The 16,580-nt window shown below is 41.6% G+C and overlaps 1 protein-coding gene and 1 pseudogene across 1 annotated transcript; both read right to left on the bottom strand.

Moving 5' to 3' along the window:
* Positions 1-1,419: 1,419 nt before the first annotated feature.
* Positions 1,420-3,797, bottom strand: spaw (southpaw). The gene is made up of 3 exons (XM_030794403.1): positions 3,488-3,797; positions 1,880-2,721; positions 1,420-1,572 (listed from the first exon to the last, which is right to left on the bottom strand). Exons 1-3 carry the CDS (start codon positions 3,795-3,797, stop codon positions 1,420-1,422), a joined length of 1,305 nt encoding a protein of 434 aa, XP_030650263.1.
* Positions 3,798-9,270: 5,473 nt separating this feature from the next.
* Positions 9,271-15,080, bottom strand: LOC115830257 (eosinophil peroxidase-like; annotated as a pseudogene).
* Positions 15,081-16,580: the final 1,500 nt, after the last annotated feature.

Below are 16,580 nucleotides of genomic sequence, written 5' to 3'. Positions count from 1 at the left end.
TTTTATCTCACCTTGACTACTGTTCAGTAGTCTGGTCTGGAGCAGCCAAAAAAGATCTGTCTAAGTTCCAAATAGCTCTTAATAAAGCTGCAAGGCTCGCACTGCCCTGTCCGTTAGGTGTGAGGCAGAGTACAGAGAAAGTTTATAGCACTCTTATGGCTTAGAGTAGAGGAGAGGTTAGCAAGCTATCTTCATTACCTGGCAGGTTACCAGGGGTTATATAGTGAAACCAAAACCTAGAACAGATCTGTAATGTATAGAGCTATTACAATGTGGAACAAGCTACCAGTTATGATCATTGAAGCACCCAGCAAGGCAAGTTTTAAAAATCTACTAATAAAACACATCAACAATACCCCTAACATTAATTTACCAATTTGAACAATGGAATGCAATTTGATGCACTGTGATGTTTTTTATTTGACTTTTACTTGTCTTTCAAATTTGTTGTTGTTGTTTGTTTGTTTGTATTAGTTTTTGTTTTCTTTTGTTTGTTTGTTTGTTTTTAGACTTGTTAAATTTGTTATATGTCTTGTTATATATGTTATGTTTTTTTGTGTGTGGACCCCAGGAAGATTAGCCGCTACCTTAGTGGCAGCTAATGGGAGAATAAAGAATAAAGGGATTACAACAGTATGTAGACTTATCACAGAGAGTTCCATTTGGTTTAGATCAGCTACAGTAAAGTGCACTTGTGGGCCAATATCTCTCACTTGTTAGGGTTTAACTGCAGAAGTAGTGAACTCACAGAATGACTATTACACACGGTCAGAGGTTTTGGGTCGTTTCTGTGTGGACACACTGGATTTTATGGACAGTTCATCACAAGTGACACTCACAACAGAGATGAAATTAAGGAGCAAAAAATAAACATGAAACTGATAAAATATACATTTCTTTATTGTCCACATATTTATTTCAAGTACGCTATCTGTAAACATCATTAAGATGGGCCACATTGAGTGTTTCATGCAGAGTGGCAAACTGAAACACATTGGGATGAATGGTCTACATTCACTTTGCATCAATGTTCAACACTTTAAGACTTTAAAAACAGTTTGTTAGAATAGCCTACTTCAGTATTTTAAAATACACAATATTTCAATCAGACACATTTAAATATTAAATATTACAAATTTGTCTTTGAACTTGAATAAGGTTTCAAGTAAATCAACAAACCTTGTTACGAACAGTGTTGAGATTACTTTTTATGGTGCATCATAAACTGACAGCAAATAAATAGATCTACTTAAAATCAATTATGAGTAAGAGCTTATTTAGCCAATAAGCTAAAGATATAGTAAATTCTAAAAACGTTTTTTGTTTGTTTTACTTATGTTGCGGGTTTTTTCTTTCTTTCTTTCTTTCTTTCTTTCTTTCAGAGTAGCTTTCCAAAGTTGGGGCAGTAGACTGTCTGCCCTAGTGACATCCGCACTCCTCTACGATCATGTCCTCGTGGTGACGAAGAACCACGTCGTCACTCTCGTAATACAGCATTGACAGGGGACTGAGGCGTGTGGGCACGCACGAAGGACAAGTCACACGCTCAGGGTGGTAAAGCTTCAAAAGGCTCTGGAAAGAAAACAGAAACGTATGTCAGTTTTAAATTTCCGTTAAACGAATGCAGCCAAATGAGGCATTGAAGAAGTCAACCGTTTCTTTAGCAAGAAGCAGTATGACGAACAGCTCTTATGTACAGAGATACCGAAATTAGATTTCAAAAAACTGTTGAGAGTTAAAACACACCTAAGCCTACTGCACTGACGTTTACATAGGTTATTATTTGTTCGGCAGACGGTTTTCCCATAAGAATTTACAATGCGTATCCTGCATGAATGTAATCTTATTGAGCATTTAAAAAGTTGTCCGATTCTTTTACCTGCATATAGGCGTGATTCGTTGGGTTAAATGATTCATCCAGAGGAGTTGGACACTCTCCCTCGCAACGAAATGCGTTGTAGCGCTTGGGATGCACAATCCACTCATTCCAGCCAATTTGGTCGAAGTCTACCCACATGTCCACTTTTCTACAGAGCGTTCGCTGGACCGCTTCTGTCGCTGATCCGGTCACTTTAGCATCCCCTTCCACAGCCCGCATCCGCTCGAACTCCACTCGGTTTCTCTTCCGTCGGCGCGTTTGAACTTCGCCACCAGCACGTTCCAGGACGACATATTTAGAGTGCTTAACAGTGCGCATCAAAGAGGGCGAATGACGGGCCCCGTGAGGCAGCATGGTCTTGGAGAATACTACCATCATCACCCGGTCAGCTGTCGGATGCTGGACCCTTCTCCGTCGATTAACCTTGTGTCGCAATGGGTCAATAACTTCCTCACCACTTCCATCAAGAGAGCCACTTCCGAACTCACTGTCTAATGCTGAGTCCACTGTGAATGTTTGCTCGGCTTCGGCTTTTGGATGTGCTTTGTCTACTTGATGCATCCAAAATTTAAGCAAGACCGTCACGTTAAAAACCTTAATGGGGGACACAGATTCATCAGCCAAAGACTTAATACTGCCGAGAAAAACGCGCTGCTCGATGCAGGCCGTAGAATTCGGAGCACAGTTCTGTTTACTTGCATGATAGATGTCCACCACCACGCGTTTAGCTGCAGAGAACGCCGGCAGCCTGAACCGGAGCTCAGAGAGCTGGATGTCGTCGCTCGCGGGAACAGAGGATATGTCGAATGTAACTGTCCACCTCTCACCCACTTGATGGCAATCTGCATACATAAAGAAATTAAATTTGTTAGGTAAAGAATCTACATCTTGTCCGTTTAAAGTCGTTATCAGAGAGAGTTGGCGTCAACAATTCAAGGCAAAAGACAAGAGGTTGTACAGGTTCTGCGAGAGCGCAGAGCACCAGCCAAATGCCACAGAAGCCAAACAGCATAGGGGAGGGGAGGGGAGGGGAGCCATCAGTGAAAACTGTGTATTGAACCTCTCTTTTAAGAGCCGTCTTTAGGGGCTAATACACACACCTAAACTCACATAACAGACGAAGTTCTTTAAAGTCGAATAAGCATTGTGACACCACTGAACTTTCAAAACGGAGGGGTCCGAAAGAAGTAGATAGCGCACCGGCTGGGAGACTGATAACAACCACTAAGAGACAGACCACTGTCGGCATGAATCTTAATCAGGCGAAGAGCCTCGCCGAACTTTTGACACATCCTGAATATTCTTAAAAGATCTTTTACCTCTTAATTTAAATCAGTAAACAGAGAGACTTCCACTATTCTGTCACCCACTCTACACATTTAATAACTAGCGAGAAAATGATAATTAAATCGTTGCATATTTCTTTATTTAAATCTGCTTTCATGTCTCAGGTCTGGACGATTATTGGCAATTGTCGGACGTTTTATGGGGTAATATTCATTGTCAAAATTATTTATAATAAATAAGCGTTGTATTATTCCACTTCAATGCCGCTGCAGTACAGTTACTAAGTGTTAAACAAGTGATGAGAAACCCGAGGTATCTTACCTTTCGCTATCAGACTGAGAACGGAGTCTGACTGCCGTAGAGCGGGGAGGTCTTCGCTGACAGGACTGGCAGTTCTCTGGGCCCTCTTGCCGTCAGCAGACGTGTAGTTGTGATACAGCTGCATCATGTACATGGGGTACCCATTCGGGTGGTACGCAGACACGCTATGTCCAAAATCAGCCACTGAGACCCCTTTGTGGTGTCGTGTCCTGTGCTTGCTCGATGCTGGGCTGTGATTACAGTCCACCTGACAGTCGTCTTTCAAAACCACCAGAAGCGCGCCGAATAGAAGGAATTTCGAGGTCTCCATTACAATATTTTGACATGTAATTTCTTTTTTTTTTTAAAAATGACCGCTTTGAGGTATATGAAATGAAGACAGAAAGAGTTCTGTCCTCCTCTAGACCTGGCTTGAATCGGAATGATGCTGTGGAGAGACGGGCTTTTTTATAGTTTCCGTCTGCCCTTTGATGACCCCTGTCAGGCTGTACCCACAGAGGAATCCCTCTGATCCCTGGAGCACATCAGAAGAGAGTACAAGACCAGAGCTGTCAAGTTCACTGTCTCTCGAAACTGTGTAGGCTTTTTATATGCACAAGGTGCGAAGTTCTTAATGTCTTTGTGACAGAGATGTCTTTGATATAGACCACCCAAACACAAAACAGCACCATACGCACAGCAAATTACTGACGACGGTAAAGAAGTGAAATACTGAACGCACACAAAGCACGATATTTTGGTCTGTTCAGTCATTATCATTTGTTTACAACATTCACGATTCGTAAGGTGGGCCTGCAGATAGTCACGAGAAGACATTTAGGCCATACCGAGTCTATGCATATAACATATGCATATGTATGTAACATATGCCTACAACGTATAAGTTGCACATGTGCTCTTCAGGTATTCGATGTAAGTATTTTCTGTACTTTTAAGATGCTGATGAAGGTCCTACTCCGGACCGCTTTCGGAAATACAAGGAGGCTAATTGATTTAAAGCCACATTTAATGTCATTGCCAAAGATGTGAAGGTTGTGGAGACATCATTGTTTTACATCATTAATTAAAGTAAAATACACATAATGCGGGACAAGTGCTAAGGAACATTTCAAGAGCGCAGCACAGAGAATGGTTTTACGAATAACATTGTTGTTAGGCTCTGATATTCAACCTCCGCGTCTATTCCACATAAAAGTGCCATTTAAAACAATATCTCTCTGTTGACGCAATATTATTGTACCATTGTGCGGATTACTTTATGCTTTAGTCTGAGAGGGATTATCTAAATACAGGGTTCAAAGAACGTTTGAGACAAGTAATTTCTTACACGGGGTGTCCCGTTTTCAGAGCTGTGAACTGTGGGTAATGTATTTTCCTGGGGTCTGGGGAAAAATAACTCATAGTATGCACGGGCGCCTGCAGCTGTACGGCTGTACGGACAGCGCGTACCATGATATTCCCGACCTGTGAGTGGGGAATGACATGGTGACCATCTCTGAGTGTTTACTGATATTCATAGATCATGTGCAAGTCCACTTCATATTTCTACTCCGACTAAACACTCTTCAGTTAGGCTATGTGATCAATATCTGGTCTGATGGCAATGCTACTATAGAAACAGTCGTAAAGGAGGTTGGTGTCGTCAAACCTTTGCCTCTTGTTGTGCAAATACGCGCATAAGGGAACTCTGATTGGTTACCTGATGCCCAGAATCTTTATCTGTATCTTTTCAAATGTGGCGCTTTCCCCCCAAATGATCACCAATTACATTCATACGCTAGCTAGTTTATGGGGCGCCGTGTGTAAAAAGTTGCACCATCTGTTTTCCTGCTCAGTTGTTTTTGCACATTTAGCACTATCAAATGAAAAAAAAAATGCACTACAATTTTCAACTATCACTTTTTTGATCATTTAGAGAGAAATTCATGTAAAATATTGTGATACCTTTTCCAAGAGTAATGATCTGCATTAATGCAAAATTATCAAATATTATATAAATATAAATGTTAAATATAAATGTAAATTTAAATGTAAACGTAAATGTTAAATATAAATGTTAAACGTTAATGGAGAGTAAACATCAAATAGGTAGGCTAGATTTAATTGTTCATTAATCAGTCAGTGGTGTTTCTCTCTCAGCCCTCTCTCGATGTGTGGGTGCGTGCGTGGTCAGGTTTCCGTGCTAACCCTAAGATGATATCCTGCAGGCGCCCCTGGTAGTATGAACGAGGTAACCAGAGACTGCACATGGAAGAGAGGTTCAGATTTTTCTCTTATTCAAATTAATTCATTCATCATGCCGCTTATCCCACATTAGGGTCGCGGGGTGCTGGAGCGTATCCCAGCGCTCATAGGGCGAAAGGCGGAGAAACACTCTGGACAGGTTGCCAGTCCATCGCAGGGTAGCCTCCGGACAAATGTTTATTTTCCACGGTTCGAAGACGTTAACTGCTGGAAATAACGATAGATCCACAGTCGACTTACATGAAGGGCGCTTGTTTTGATGACTGTGTTATTAAAGACATGAAACTGTTGACCATTGGTTAATTATGTGAAATGTTTCTTTGGTTGGTTGGTTGATATTTAATCATTTTAACTGATTGCAAACCAGCAATGTCTAGATTAATGAACTAAATCGGTCATCTGTGAATCAATCTGAAACTAAATGACAGATTTTGATGTAGGCTACAATAATCGAAAACCTCTCAAATTTGTGAGATCTCAAGTGATTCTCCACTGTTCTCTGTTTATTGTCTTTTGTTTATTTTGTTTTTGCGGCTGCTGTTGTTGTTGTTTTGCTTTTTTTTCAACTCAGAATTTAAAGAATGTTAAAATGATTTACAACCACTTAGACTTAGACTGCTTTTATTGTCATTTCCACATATTCATGACTCATACATACAGGGGAACGACATTGCGTCACACAAGGGCCACAGTGCCACACAAAGCAAATAACAAATAGGCCTAAATACCAAATAAAACAATAAATAACGCACAATAAATACTGAGGACTAAAAAAAACAAGAGGTGTTGAGTAATAAATATGACACAGAAAGTACTGAGTAAGAACAGAAAGTACTGAGTAAAAGAAAGTACTGAGTAAAGAGTAAAAACTTCTACAATATACAATTTTTTTTAAAAAAAACAAAACAAAAAAACTACATATTACGAACCTAGACATAACAAGCACAACTGACACGGACAGTGAATTAGCCTAGTAGCAACAGCACCGGCATTGTGCAGGTAGGTGAGTTGTTTGGGGAGTATTGGGGAGTAACGATTTACAAAGTAAGGTGTTACTGTAATTATAGGCTATTAGGCTACTTTCCTCCGTAACGAAGTAAGGCGTTACAGTTCAAATTTCAGTAATCACATTACAGTTACTGGATTATTAAAATGTCCTTTCCTGCGTTACTCACGCTTTTCAAAAGAATGTTTTTCGCGCGGAATATTTCAATTTAACTTATAACGTTGATAGGTCCGGTTCAGGGGTGCTAACTGTCAGTGTTCCAGCGATATTAAAATACATGATTACAGAAGCAGATGACTAGACACACACCTGTAAATTTTAATTGTGTATCTATGACTACCCAGTGCACTGTCACTAAGGAGAGATTGGATCCTTGACAGGAGCTCCCGTTAAATGGGGCAAAACCGAGAACTAGTTAGCTAGCTATCAGGTCTGCTACATTTGAGAAAACCCGAAAATATAGTGTAGCCAACCATGACAATAATACGCAGAGCTTTAATGTTACTTTTAATCACAAAATACAGATAACGCAGCTGTCGACTGATGATGATACCGAAGCGTAGGCTATAACTAGGTACCTCATAGGTTTGATGCAGGCTATCATTTTTGTCACCATGTACCCAGTGTATCATTTTACTGTTTAGGCTATTCCAACCACTACTGGCTGTTTTCTAATTAAAGGCTGATAATGTATTTAACTGTGTTCATACTTTGCACTATGCTATTGCATTGAAAAAAAAGTAATGAAAGGTGTGGTACACTGTGTGCATCTGCTTATAGCTGTTGGTGTCTTCACTGACTATGTACTCCGGTAAGAAAGAAGCTGCGGCCTCTGATTATGATTCAACGGTTTATTCCAGAATGAGACAGGTTTACAAGAAGTAGTCAGGTTTGTGTGTGTGTGTAGTTGTCTGTAAATATAAGAATATAACAGGGTAAATAAATATTATGCAATAATTACATGCAAACAGGGTAATGAAGTACTATAGTAGATTATTAATTACAGTTTCAGGTTTCAGCCACTAGGTGGCCGTCTATGACAACAAATGGAACATACAAAGTAACATCCAAGCACAATAATCATATAACTTATGATGGCGCCAGCAGGACGGAGGAAGACATGTTTGGGCAAATTAGCCTAACTGGCGTCATAACTACAATTACTTAGGCTGACTTTCGTAAGGTCGATAGTAAACAAATACACTACAAATAGCAAAGCATACGTGCATAGAAAATACACTTCTACTGATTCTTATTACTAGTTAAGCGTCCTCCTTCGTGCAACAACTTTGTAACTGGACTACGAACATATTTAAACAATACTAGAATCGAATTTACATTTACATAACGAAGGAGAAATATTAGTATATCGTCTAAGAAGTACGACTATGAACATAAGTAAATTACAGCACTAGCATTTTATCACTCGTAGTATGTACACTTACATTTCAGTGACTCACACAACGTGAAGTTTATGCTAGCTCGACAGAGGTAACGCACAACTCCGCTCGTGTCGGAAACTGTCTACGAACAACAGGCGGATTCGCGCGAGTCCATCAATCCAAGGAGCGATGTAATCTCACTAAATCCGGCACGGAGTTTTACACTTAAGGACTACGATATTTGTGCTTGTATTTTTATGTGGTGAATTTGTAGTATTTGAGAGTAACTTAAAAGTAAAGAAATGAGTTGTGTAATTACTTTCAAAAAGAGTAACGAGTAAAGTAAACCCATTACTATTTAAAGAAGTAACTGGTAACTTGTGACCAATTACTTTCTTGAGTAACTACCCCAACGCTTCAACAGTAATGCAATAATGTTGAAACGCTGTGAATGAGGGTCTACAGCTCCCTTTACTGTTAGATTTACTGTTAATCGTGGTTTTACCACAAGGCCTGTTCATTACGTAGGCTTTTACCATGGCGTTCTTGACACGGTCAAAAGCAGTTAGACGCGCTCAGTATGCAACAGGGAAAACAGTTTAATAGTTTAAACGTATTTTACAGACTCCATAGCTTTTGGGACTGCAATTTGAAGACAATTTTATTAACAGTTCTGTGTAAGGTGTATGCTGCATTCTAATAAGTAAACAACTGAAAAACAAGATGTTCTTCAAAGCATTTAATGAGCGAAATAAAACATTACAAAATCTAATCAAGTGTTTTCAGTGCATCTCAGATACACAGATCCACGTATTGTCTTTGTGTTATCTCATGTTCTTAAAAGAAAGAGAGCAAATAAGTTATGACAAACATTCTGATTAAACACAAAAGGGGTCAGAAGAGTCAAGAGTCTGATTTCACACATATACCTGAGTCAGTCTTAGAGACAGGGAGCAGCTTGAGGGTAGAGGAGCAGGAAGAAGACAATCCATCTACTTCTAGTTATGTATTTCACACTCACTGCATATGCCAGATTGCTACACTCAGCATTCAAATATTCAAAATACTTCCAAATTAAATGTATTTCAGAAATTAGAATGAAAACTGCCATGAACAACTTAAACCACAAGCCGTCCCATTTATGTGGAGCGTTACACAGGGAAGAGGATATGGCCAGAGAAGAAGCTGTCAGCTGTAAGCCCATTTCCGCCGTAGTTAGCGGTCAGGAAGACCGTGTCTCCCCTGTTCAGTTGGAGGATGGTGCCTCCGGTGGCTGTGACGTAGCCATTCTGCTGAGTAGTAAAGGAGTGGAACACCACCTCACCATTCCTCCTCAGATCCACGTTGCCAACGTTCTGGTAGAGGGTGCAGTGGAACTCAAACTGGTAGACCCCGGGCTCCTGGCACGTAAACCTGCCGGTGTTGGTGTTGTAGAGCTGCTGGCCATTGTAGATCACCTCCCTGAACGGAATGGGCTGTCCAGGGTGGGGGTAGTTGTAGCCAAGACGAACAGCAAAGGCAGCGCGCACAGCTGGACCTGGGGGCCCGGGAGGTCCGGGGGGGCCAGGGGGACCTGTGTGGGAAAGAGAGGATTAGTGGTTATGGATCCAGTGACCACCTGCGTGCAAAATCAGTAAGCACAACATATTTGTAAACTGTGGAACAGAATAGCAAAAAAGGGGTATGCACCAACAGTTGCCACAGAAGGGCTTTTTTATGAATTACATTTGAGATTGAAAGATCTCTTTTGTTCTTATGAATACTGAGAATTAAAAATCATTTTTACCTCGGGGACCAACTTGGCCACCTGTCCCTGGTGAAACTCCAGGATCATCTAAAAAATAAGTTTCATACATGAAATAGGCATCAATTTATTATACAAATAAAATCAAAAATAAAAGCAAAAATTCAAAGTTTCAAAAACGTTTCAATTCAAAGCTTCAAAAATTCTTAGCATCAGAAATTAATCTCCATAGTGGTGATTTACAGCAGTGGTAGACACTTCCATATGCTGTATTCTAAATTATGGATCACACATACATGTAAAGGTATTATGGCATTATGGGTATTATAGATTGTGTGTGTGTGTGTGTGTGTGCATGTGTGTGTGTGGTTTTATGAAGAACTCACCCGGGTTCTGCCACGGGCTGAGGTCGAAGGCAGGGATGTCCTCGCAGCGGGTGTAGCCAGATCCCCTGGGGCTAAACAGGAACGGGCGCTCAGGCACATCCCTGATGCCTGTGTTGTCACAGATGATGCGAGCCAGAGATGTCCTCCTGAGAGACTCCCGCTGTGCAGGGGTGAACACCCCCTCATTCTCCCACCACAGCCTAGAGACCAAAGACCAGAATTACTCACAAGCGCCTATCAACCACTGTCACAAGACAAGTCTTCAAATATTGGATTTATGCATCTAAGCAGTAATGACGACCTTTGTCATGCAAACATGTGGTCATGCCACACCATACCCCATGGGTAGGTTGCCATGCTCCACCCTAACAATGTCTCCCTCAGTTCAAAACATTAAACATTTGTTTTCCAATGCTTGAACAAGCATTTCTCCTCTAACTGTGGTTTTAAAAACAAATTATACTGATAAATATGCAGGAAATATAAACAAACAGGCAACTCTTTCAAAATCATTGCTATCAGCACATATTTTTCAAACATCAGTATAAGGCCTGGTTTCACCCACTTGTCCTGACAAACAAATTCTTTAAAAACTATCTGAAGCTTTTCCTGACAAACATATTCTTTAAAAACTGTCTAAAGCTTTAATGACTTAACGATGAAACGAGCAAAAGATCTCGCCATGTTGGCATCAGACCTGTCTCCTTGGCGAATCCTATGGAACTGTGTGGCGATGATGCAGGCAAACAGCGGTCCGACACGACCTCCAGGGACGAAGGGCTCAGCGACACCTCCCAGCCACACATCAATGTTATCAGCGGTACCGTACAGGTCCAGAAGATTCCGCGCCAGCTGTGTGTTGTTCATGACTTCAGCCAGCTCCTCCAGGGTCTGTGGCTGGGACAGACCACAGAACTGACGCCACTTATTATAACCTGAAAGAGAGAACACACAGCACAGGCCGGCTTAGGGTTCGTTCCAGAGAGTGGAAACAGCTGAAAGGCAAGACAAAGATGCAATACTGGGAGCTTTGTCATAGACTGTGAAGGAAGTTAGACTGTGGACCTTTTACAAAAAGACCAAAAGTTGTATTTGGATGGATGGATGGATGGATGGATGGATGGGTGGTCTTACCTGGGATGCCATGGTCACGTCCTCTTTGCATATTCAGGGCGGCCAGATCAAGAGCCAGATGACCAAGGAATTCAAAGAGCCTCTCCCTCAACTCATCATGCATCATGTGGTCCTGTGTGTTCAGCTTCGCTGGACGACCAATGAGGCCACGCCAGACAGGGTCCAAACCACCTGTGTTGATAGAGGGATAGAGAGAGAGAGAGAGAGATGTTAAGGGACAACAGCCAACAGCAGGACGCGAAAGAGAATTCAGGTAAGGGCTTACACATTTTAAAAATACTGCAATTTCACAGACAGGGTATAAAAAACCTCTTTGTTAAAAAATTGTTGAAATGATAATGAAACATTTTTTTCGACGCACCTTCAAATACCAGTCTCCATGGAGTGAAGAAAGCCCTGTGCAGGAGAACGCTGGGGAACTGCTGGTGCTCATTGTAGTTCTCATCCAGACGGAACTGGAAGGGCTGCACAGCCAGATGGGCAAAGCGGTAGGCGGCTGTGGCAAAGACGTTCGAGATACTGGGGTCCACATTCTGATCATAGCCAGGGTATGCTCCCAGCAGGCGGGAGTGGGTTTCAGGTCCCACAATGTGAAGTAGGTAGTCACGGAAGGTGATGACCTGCAAGAATGTGATGGCTCAGAATTAGTCCTCAAACACCTTCTGAGGCACGAAGCTGTAAATGAAAACATCCGTCTTCTGTCTACCAAACTGGTGACAAAATGAACCAGAAATCAGACTATCCACAAATAAAAATTACAAACGACTCAAAATGCAAGGGCTTCTAGATGCCTGACTAGGTAGTCATGGTGTTGGAGTTACAGTCATGGGGTCACACAGACACCCACCTGCATATAGGCTCCCATAATTTTGCGGGCTTCCTGGTAGATGGTCTCACCAGACCACTGAGGGTTAAGTCTGCCCAGTTCCTGTGCCAGGCGGTTGTGCTCTCGCACCATCAGAGTGTGGAGAGAGGCAAGAGCAATGTTCTCATCATTACGGGCATCACCTGGAAATCAACAGTCAGATTTACATTAATATTTTATTTTTCTACAATATTTAATAAATATGGTTAATTAATATAATTAAACAATGTAATAATAATAACAATAATTATCTTTGCAGTTGTTGTTGATGTTGCTGCTATTTTTAAAATTGCAAACGTACCAATAAAAAAGATTTACTGAGATTTACTAAAGATTTATTCAGGATAAACCCAAATTAAAACCATTTCTCTGATCACTCGTTCTCTGATCATCAAAGGCAAAAGACCGTAGCGTGGCATAACTAATCACAAAGCCCTAAATATGTGGTAAACCAATACCACTCACCTGCCAGGAAGCAAGGGACCTCCGCTGCGTTGTTGTCCCCAGTGATTCGCCTTCGGTTGGCGCACATACCCGGGGGCATTCTGGAGAAAGGCAGGAACGCACGGCCGTTGTCGGTGAAGTTAGTGTTGACTCGCAGAAGCCCCTGTTCGTTGGTGAGGTTGCGGAGGTCATTAGCCAGAGTAGTGTCGGAACCGTACACCTGACCCGCGTCGATGAATGCTGTGAGGGTATTCATCTGCTCGCGCACCTGCGGAGCACCGAACACGAAGCCAGTGTTCCCAGTGCCGCAGGCCGGGGCAGAGCGGAAGAATGGGATGCATTCGTCAGAGTTCCTGCCGAAACGGGTGTCATTCGGGGGGATCTGTGTAAAAAGGGAGGAATTAGTTGACAAAGATCAGTTACAATTGTAAATCTGAGTAGTGTACCGTGTATAAACTGGCTTGAAGAAGGAAAAAGCTTTTTTTCCAGTGTGCGGGGTTTTTTTCAGTGAGCGATTTTTGACCACCAAAATCTTCAAACGTCCAAAGACCCCAAAGAGCTCTCGCCATATGCAAGAGTTCGGAATTTGCGAGTTGTGCTATCTCTATGTGTAATAGTTTACTGAAGAAGGCGTACGCGTGATGTTTTGGCGTGTCTGTTTTAGCTGTTCATGCTTCATGTATGTTTGTATGGGCTTGTGCGCGTACCCCGATAGGGAAGCAGGGCTCGATTCTGTCGCAGGTCTCGTCGCAGTTAATACCGCCGTTGAAGGTTCGAATACTGGGAGAGTGCGGCGTGAAGGTGAGGTCGTGATCCGTCCACTGGCCGAAGATGGTCACCAGATGAGAGTATACCGTATCGTTGACAATGTCCTCATTGCGTGTGCTCAAAATGCGATTAGACACAAGCCTGACCTGAGAGAGTGAGAGTGCACGGCATTGCTGAGTATACACTGTGCCTGTATGTTATGAACATTGATTTCAGTGATTACGGACTCTTAAAGAATTATGTTGTGAAGACTTCGGGGCATTAAATATTGTAGAAGACTAACGCGTTCTGAAACACATTACATGAGCACAAATATACTATACCAAGGGCAGGAGGTGGTTGTTGTGTTGCAGATTGGGGTCCCAGCCCTGAGGGAGTGAAAGCCCATCTTGGTACTCAGCCGGGAGCCAGCGGACAAACGGGGTGCTGGAAGCACCTCTCCTGGGGTCAATCCTGTAACCACAGAGACATGCTAGAAATGACCCAAGCAAATAATTTCTTTATTGTTGTTGTTGTTGTTGTTGTTATTGTTTATGAATTATGACTAAATGCTGATGGTGAGGTTCTTTGTTGTCTGCCCTGTGGAGATACTGTGTGGGTTTCATAGACTGGAGGTCTCACCTGTTATTGCAGATGCTGTTTGCAGTGCGGTATCGGTCTACGTTGGGGATGTTGTTGCAGTTTGGGGGCTGGACCCTGGCTGTGCAGCCGGTCAGATCTGCAATGGTCCGCAGCTCCTCAGCGGTCAGAAAATCTGACCCACAGACAAAAAAAAAAAATTACATTTACTGAAAATACAGAGAAGCCATCTATGTCTGTGTGTGTGTGTGTGTGTGTGTGTGTGTGTGTGTGTGTGTGTATGTCTGTGTGCGTGTGTGCGTGTGTGCATGTGTGTGTGTGCACGTGTGCGCGTGTGTGTGTTAGAGATCCTTACCAGTAGCGTTAAGAGAGCGTTTGTGAATGTGGTGACTTCGCTCTCTGATCAGTCTCAGAGCGTTGTCCATGTAGTCTGCTGAACGCACGGCTGACCTGGCATCACGAGCTGGCTGTTTGACCAGTCTCAGGATGTCTGAGGGGCTGGTGGAGCTCCTCTGCACCCGCCGCACACTCCTGCATGGGCCAGAGAGCAGAGTGTTTTATATTAGTGACTGTGCAGTACAGCTGGTATTCAATATTATGATAGTGTATCAACTATTAGTCATTATGGAAATGACCTGTTACATTTGGAAATGTGTTACATTTGGAAATCTGGAAATGTGTATGCATCATGAACCTATTTGTCCAGGCAAGAAACACACACACACACACACACACACACACATACTCAGCTCTGGAGTAGAAATAGGCATCATCCACCAACTTCTTGGCATCATTCACAGCCTTCAGAATAAAATCGTTCCTCAAGCTCTCTGTAGGGAGGACAGTGTGTATGTTACATTGTATATGTGTGTATGCTACATTGTATATGTGTGTTGGTATATCTACTGATGACCCAAAGCCCAAAACCCAATCAGTAATTCTTTATGAGACCAGTAATATAATGGGACACTCACCTGCAGGATGCTGCCATGTGAGGCCAACACAGAGGCCCACTGTTAGTAGGCACAAAAGACTCCTCATTTCTGCAACACACACGAACACAGTTTCACACTTCCTTTGGCATGGACAAAAAACAGATAAAGAAGAAAGAAAAAAGTGAGATTTGAACACAACATCAACTATAAATACAAATTAAAAGATTACGTAAATGAAACATTACAGTGTAATGTTTTACTATCTGTAAAAATACAATTGAAAAAATGTCATGCTAATTCAGGTTTGTCCACCACTGGCGCACACCATAATGAAATATAAAAATAGTAGATTTTGGCTTCATAATGTCTATAATGTCAAAATGTAAAATACTCAGACTGCTTTAACATTTCTACTAGTTTTAGACACGTCACACAAAAACAACAAAATAAAATCTAAACTGAATATAAACTCACATAAGTAAATTCCTCCTCAAATGTCAAACATATCCGTTTTGTTATCTGTTAATTAAACTCACCACTAACGAGAAAAAAAAAAAGACATAACTAATCATATCCATAAAGAGAGGCATGCTGAGCATATCCAGATGCATTCCTGCAGAGCCCAAACATCCTTAGAGTCTTGTGAATGTGGATGAAAGAAAGGGTGTGCTTACCTGTAGCCGTATGCTCTCTTTGTCTGATCCAGTCAGGCCACTGTACTGTCACCAAGTGTCCTGTGGATCTTATAAAGGCACTTACAGGCTCCGCCTCTATGTTCCGTCACTGCTGTGCACCGACCCATCACCTCTGACAATTTACCTGGCCTTGACTTCCCTCTTCCTCTTTCCACTCCTCAGATGACTTCTATTGTGTAAAGACATAGGCATGAGGGGACCCAGAGTTTCCTCTACACAGTGGCAAAAAAAATGGATTTTACAGATTTAACAGTGGCTCGATAAGATAATTTCTGATAACACTTGAACTCTAAGAAAACATTACAACTTTGTCCTATAGGTATATTTACAACTGTTAATATAAGAAAAACTGCAATCTAACACTCCATCTGGGTTTTTTCATTAAATGTAACTTAAAATGACTGTGGTATGAAATTTCAGAAGTGTTACTAGTGATATTAAATGAATGGCTTGTTGGGTTCCCAGAACTTGAGTTCTTTTTGTGCTTACAGCTTCCACCCTTACTCAGGAGATATGTAGACAAGTCATTTATGCCTTAAAATGTTCTGTGATTTTTATCATCATTTCTAAATGTCAAAAACTTGTTTACAGCAGAACAATGGCTTTGTCCATGTAACCATGCATCATATGTTTTCAAGCACTGTGTTCCTCATAGTTCAACAGCAAAAGAGAAAGTTTCTTGATTGAAGAGATAATTGGCATGTTGCACAACTTAGGAAAAAAAATGATTCAGATGCTCTAAGTGGAAAAGTCCAATTTTCACTTCTGAGAAGGGAAACCCTGGTATGAGGAAAAAGAAAAAAATCATATAGATGCACGCAACTTATTTATTAATTAGAAATGCATAGTATCCGATAGAGACAAAAAGTCTAATTAATTTGCATAACAATTTGTACAATTAAATTTTCTCA

The sequence above is a fragment of the Chanos chanos genome, chromosome 1 (genome assembly GCF_902362185.1).
Source record: "Chanos chanos chromosome 1, fChaCha1.1, whole genome shotgun sequence".
Taxonomy (NCBI): Eukaryota; Metazoa; Chordata; class Actinopteri; order Gonorynchiformes; family Chanidae; genus Chanos; species Chanos chanos.
Note: the sequence above shows the minus strand (reverse complement) of the source record. Positions and strands in the feature narration are given on the sequence as shown.

What these genes read in the sequence shown, in the direction of transcription:
- spaw (XM_030794403.1), bottom strand. Translation starts at nt 3,797, where the DNA reads ATGGAGACCTCGAAATTCCTTCTATTCGGCGCGCTTCTGGTGGTTTTG. An exon ending in TCTCAGTCTGATAGCGAAAG is followed by an intron (nt 2,722 to 3,487) that starts GTAAGATACCTC and finishes TTATGTATGCAG; the next exon opens with ATTGCCATCAAGTGGGTGAG. An exon ending in CGAATCACGCCTATATGCAG is followed by an intron (nt 1,573 to 1,879) that starts GTAAAAGAATCG and finishes TTTTCTTTCCAG; the next exon opens with AGCCTTTTGAAGCTTTACCA.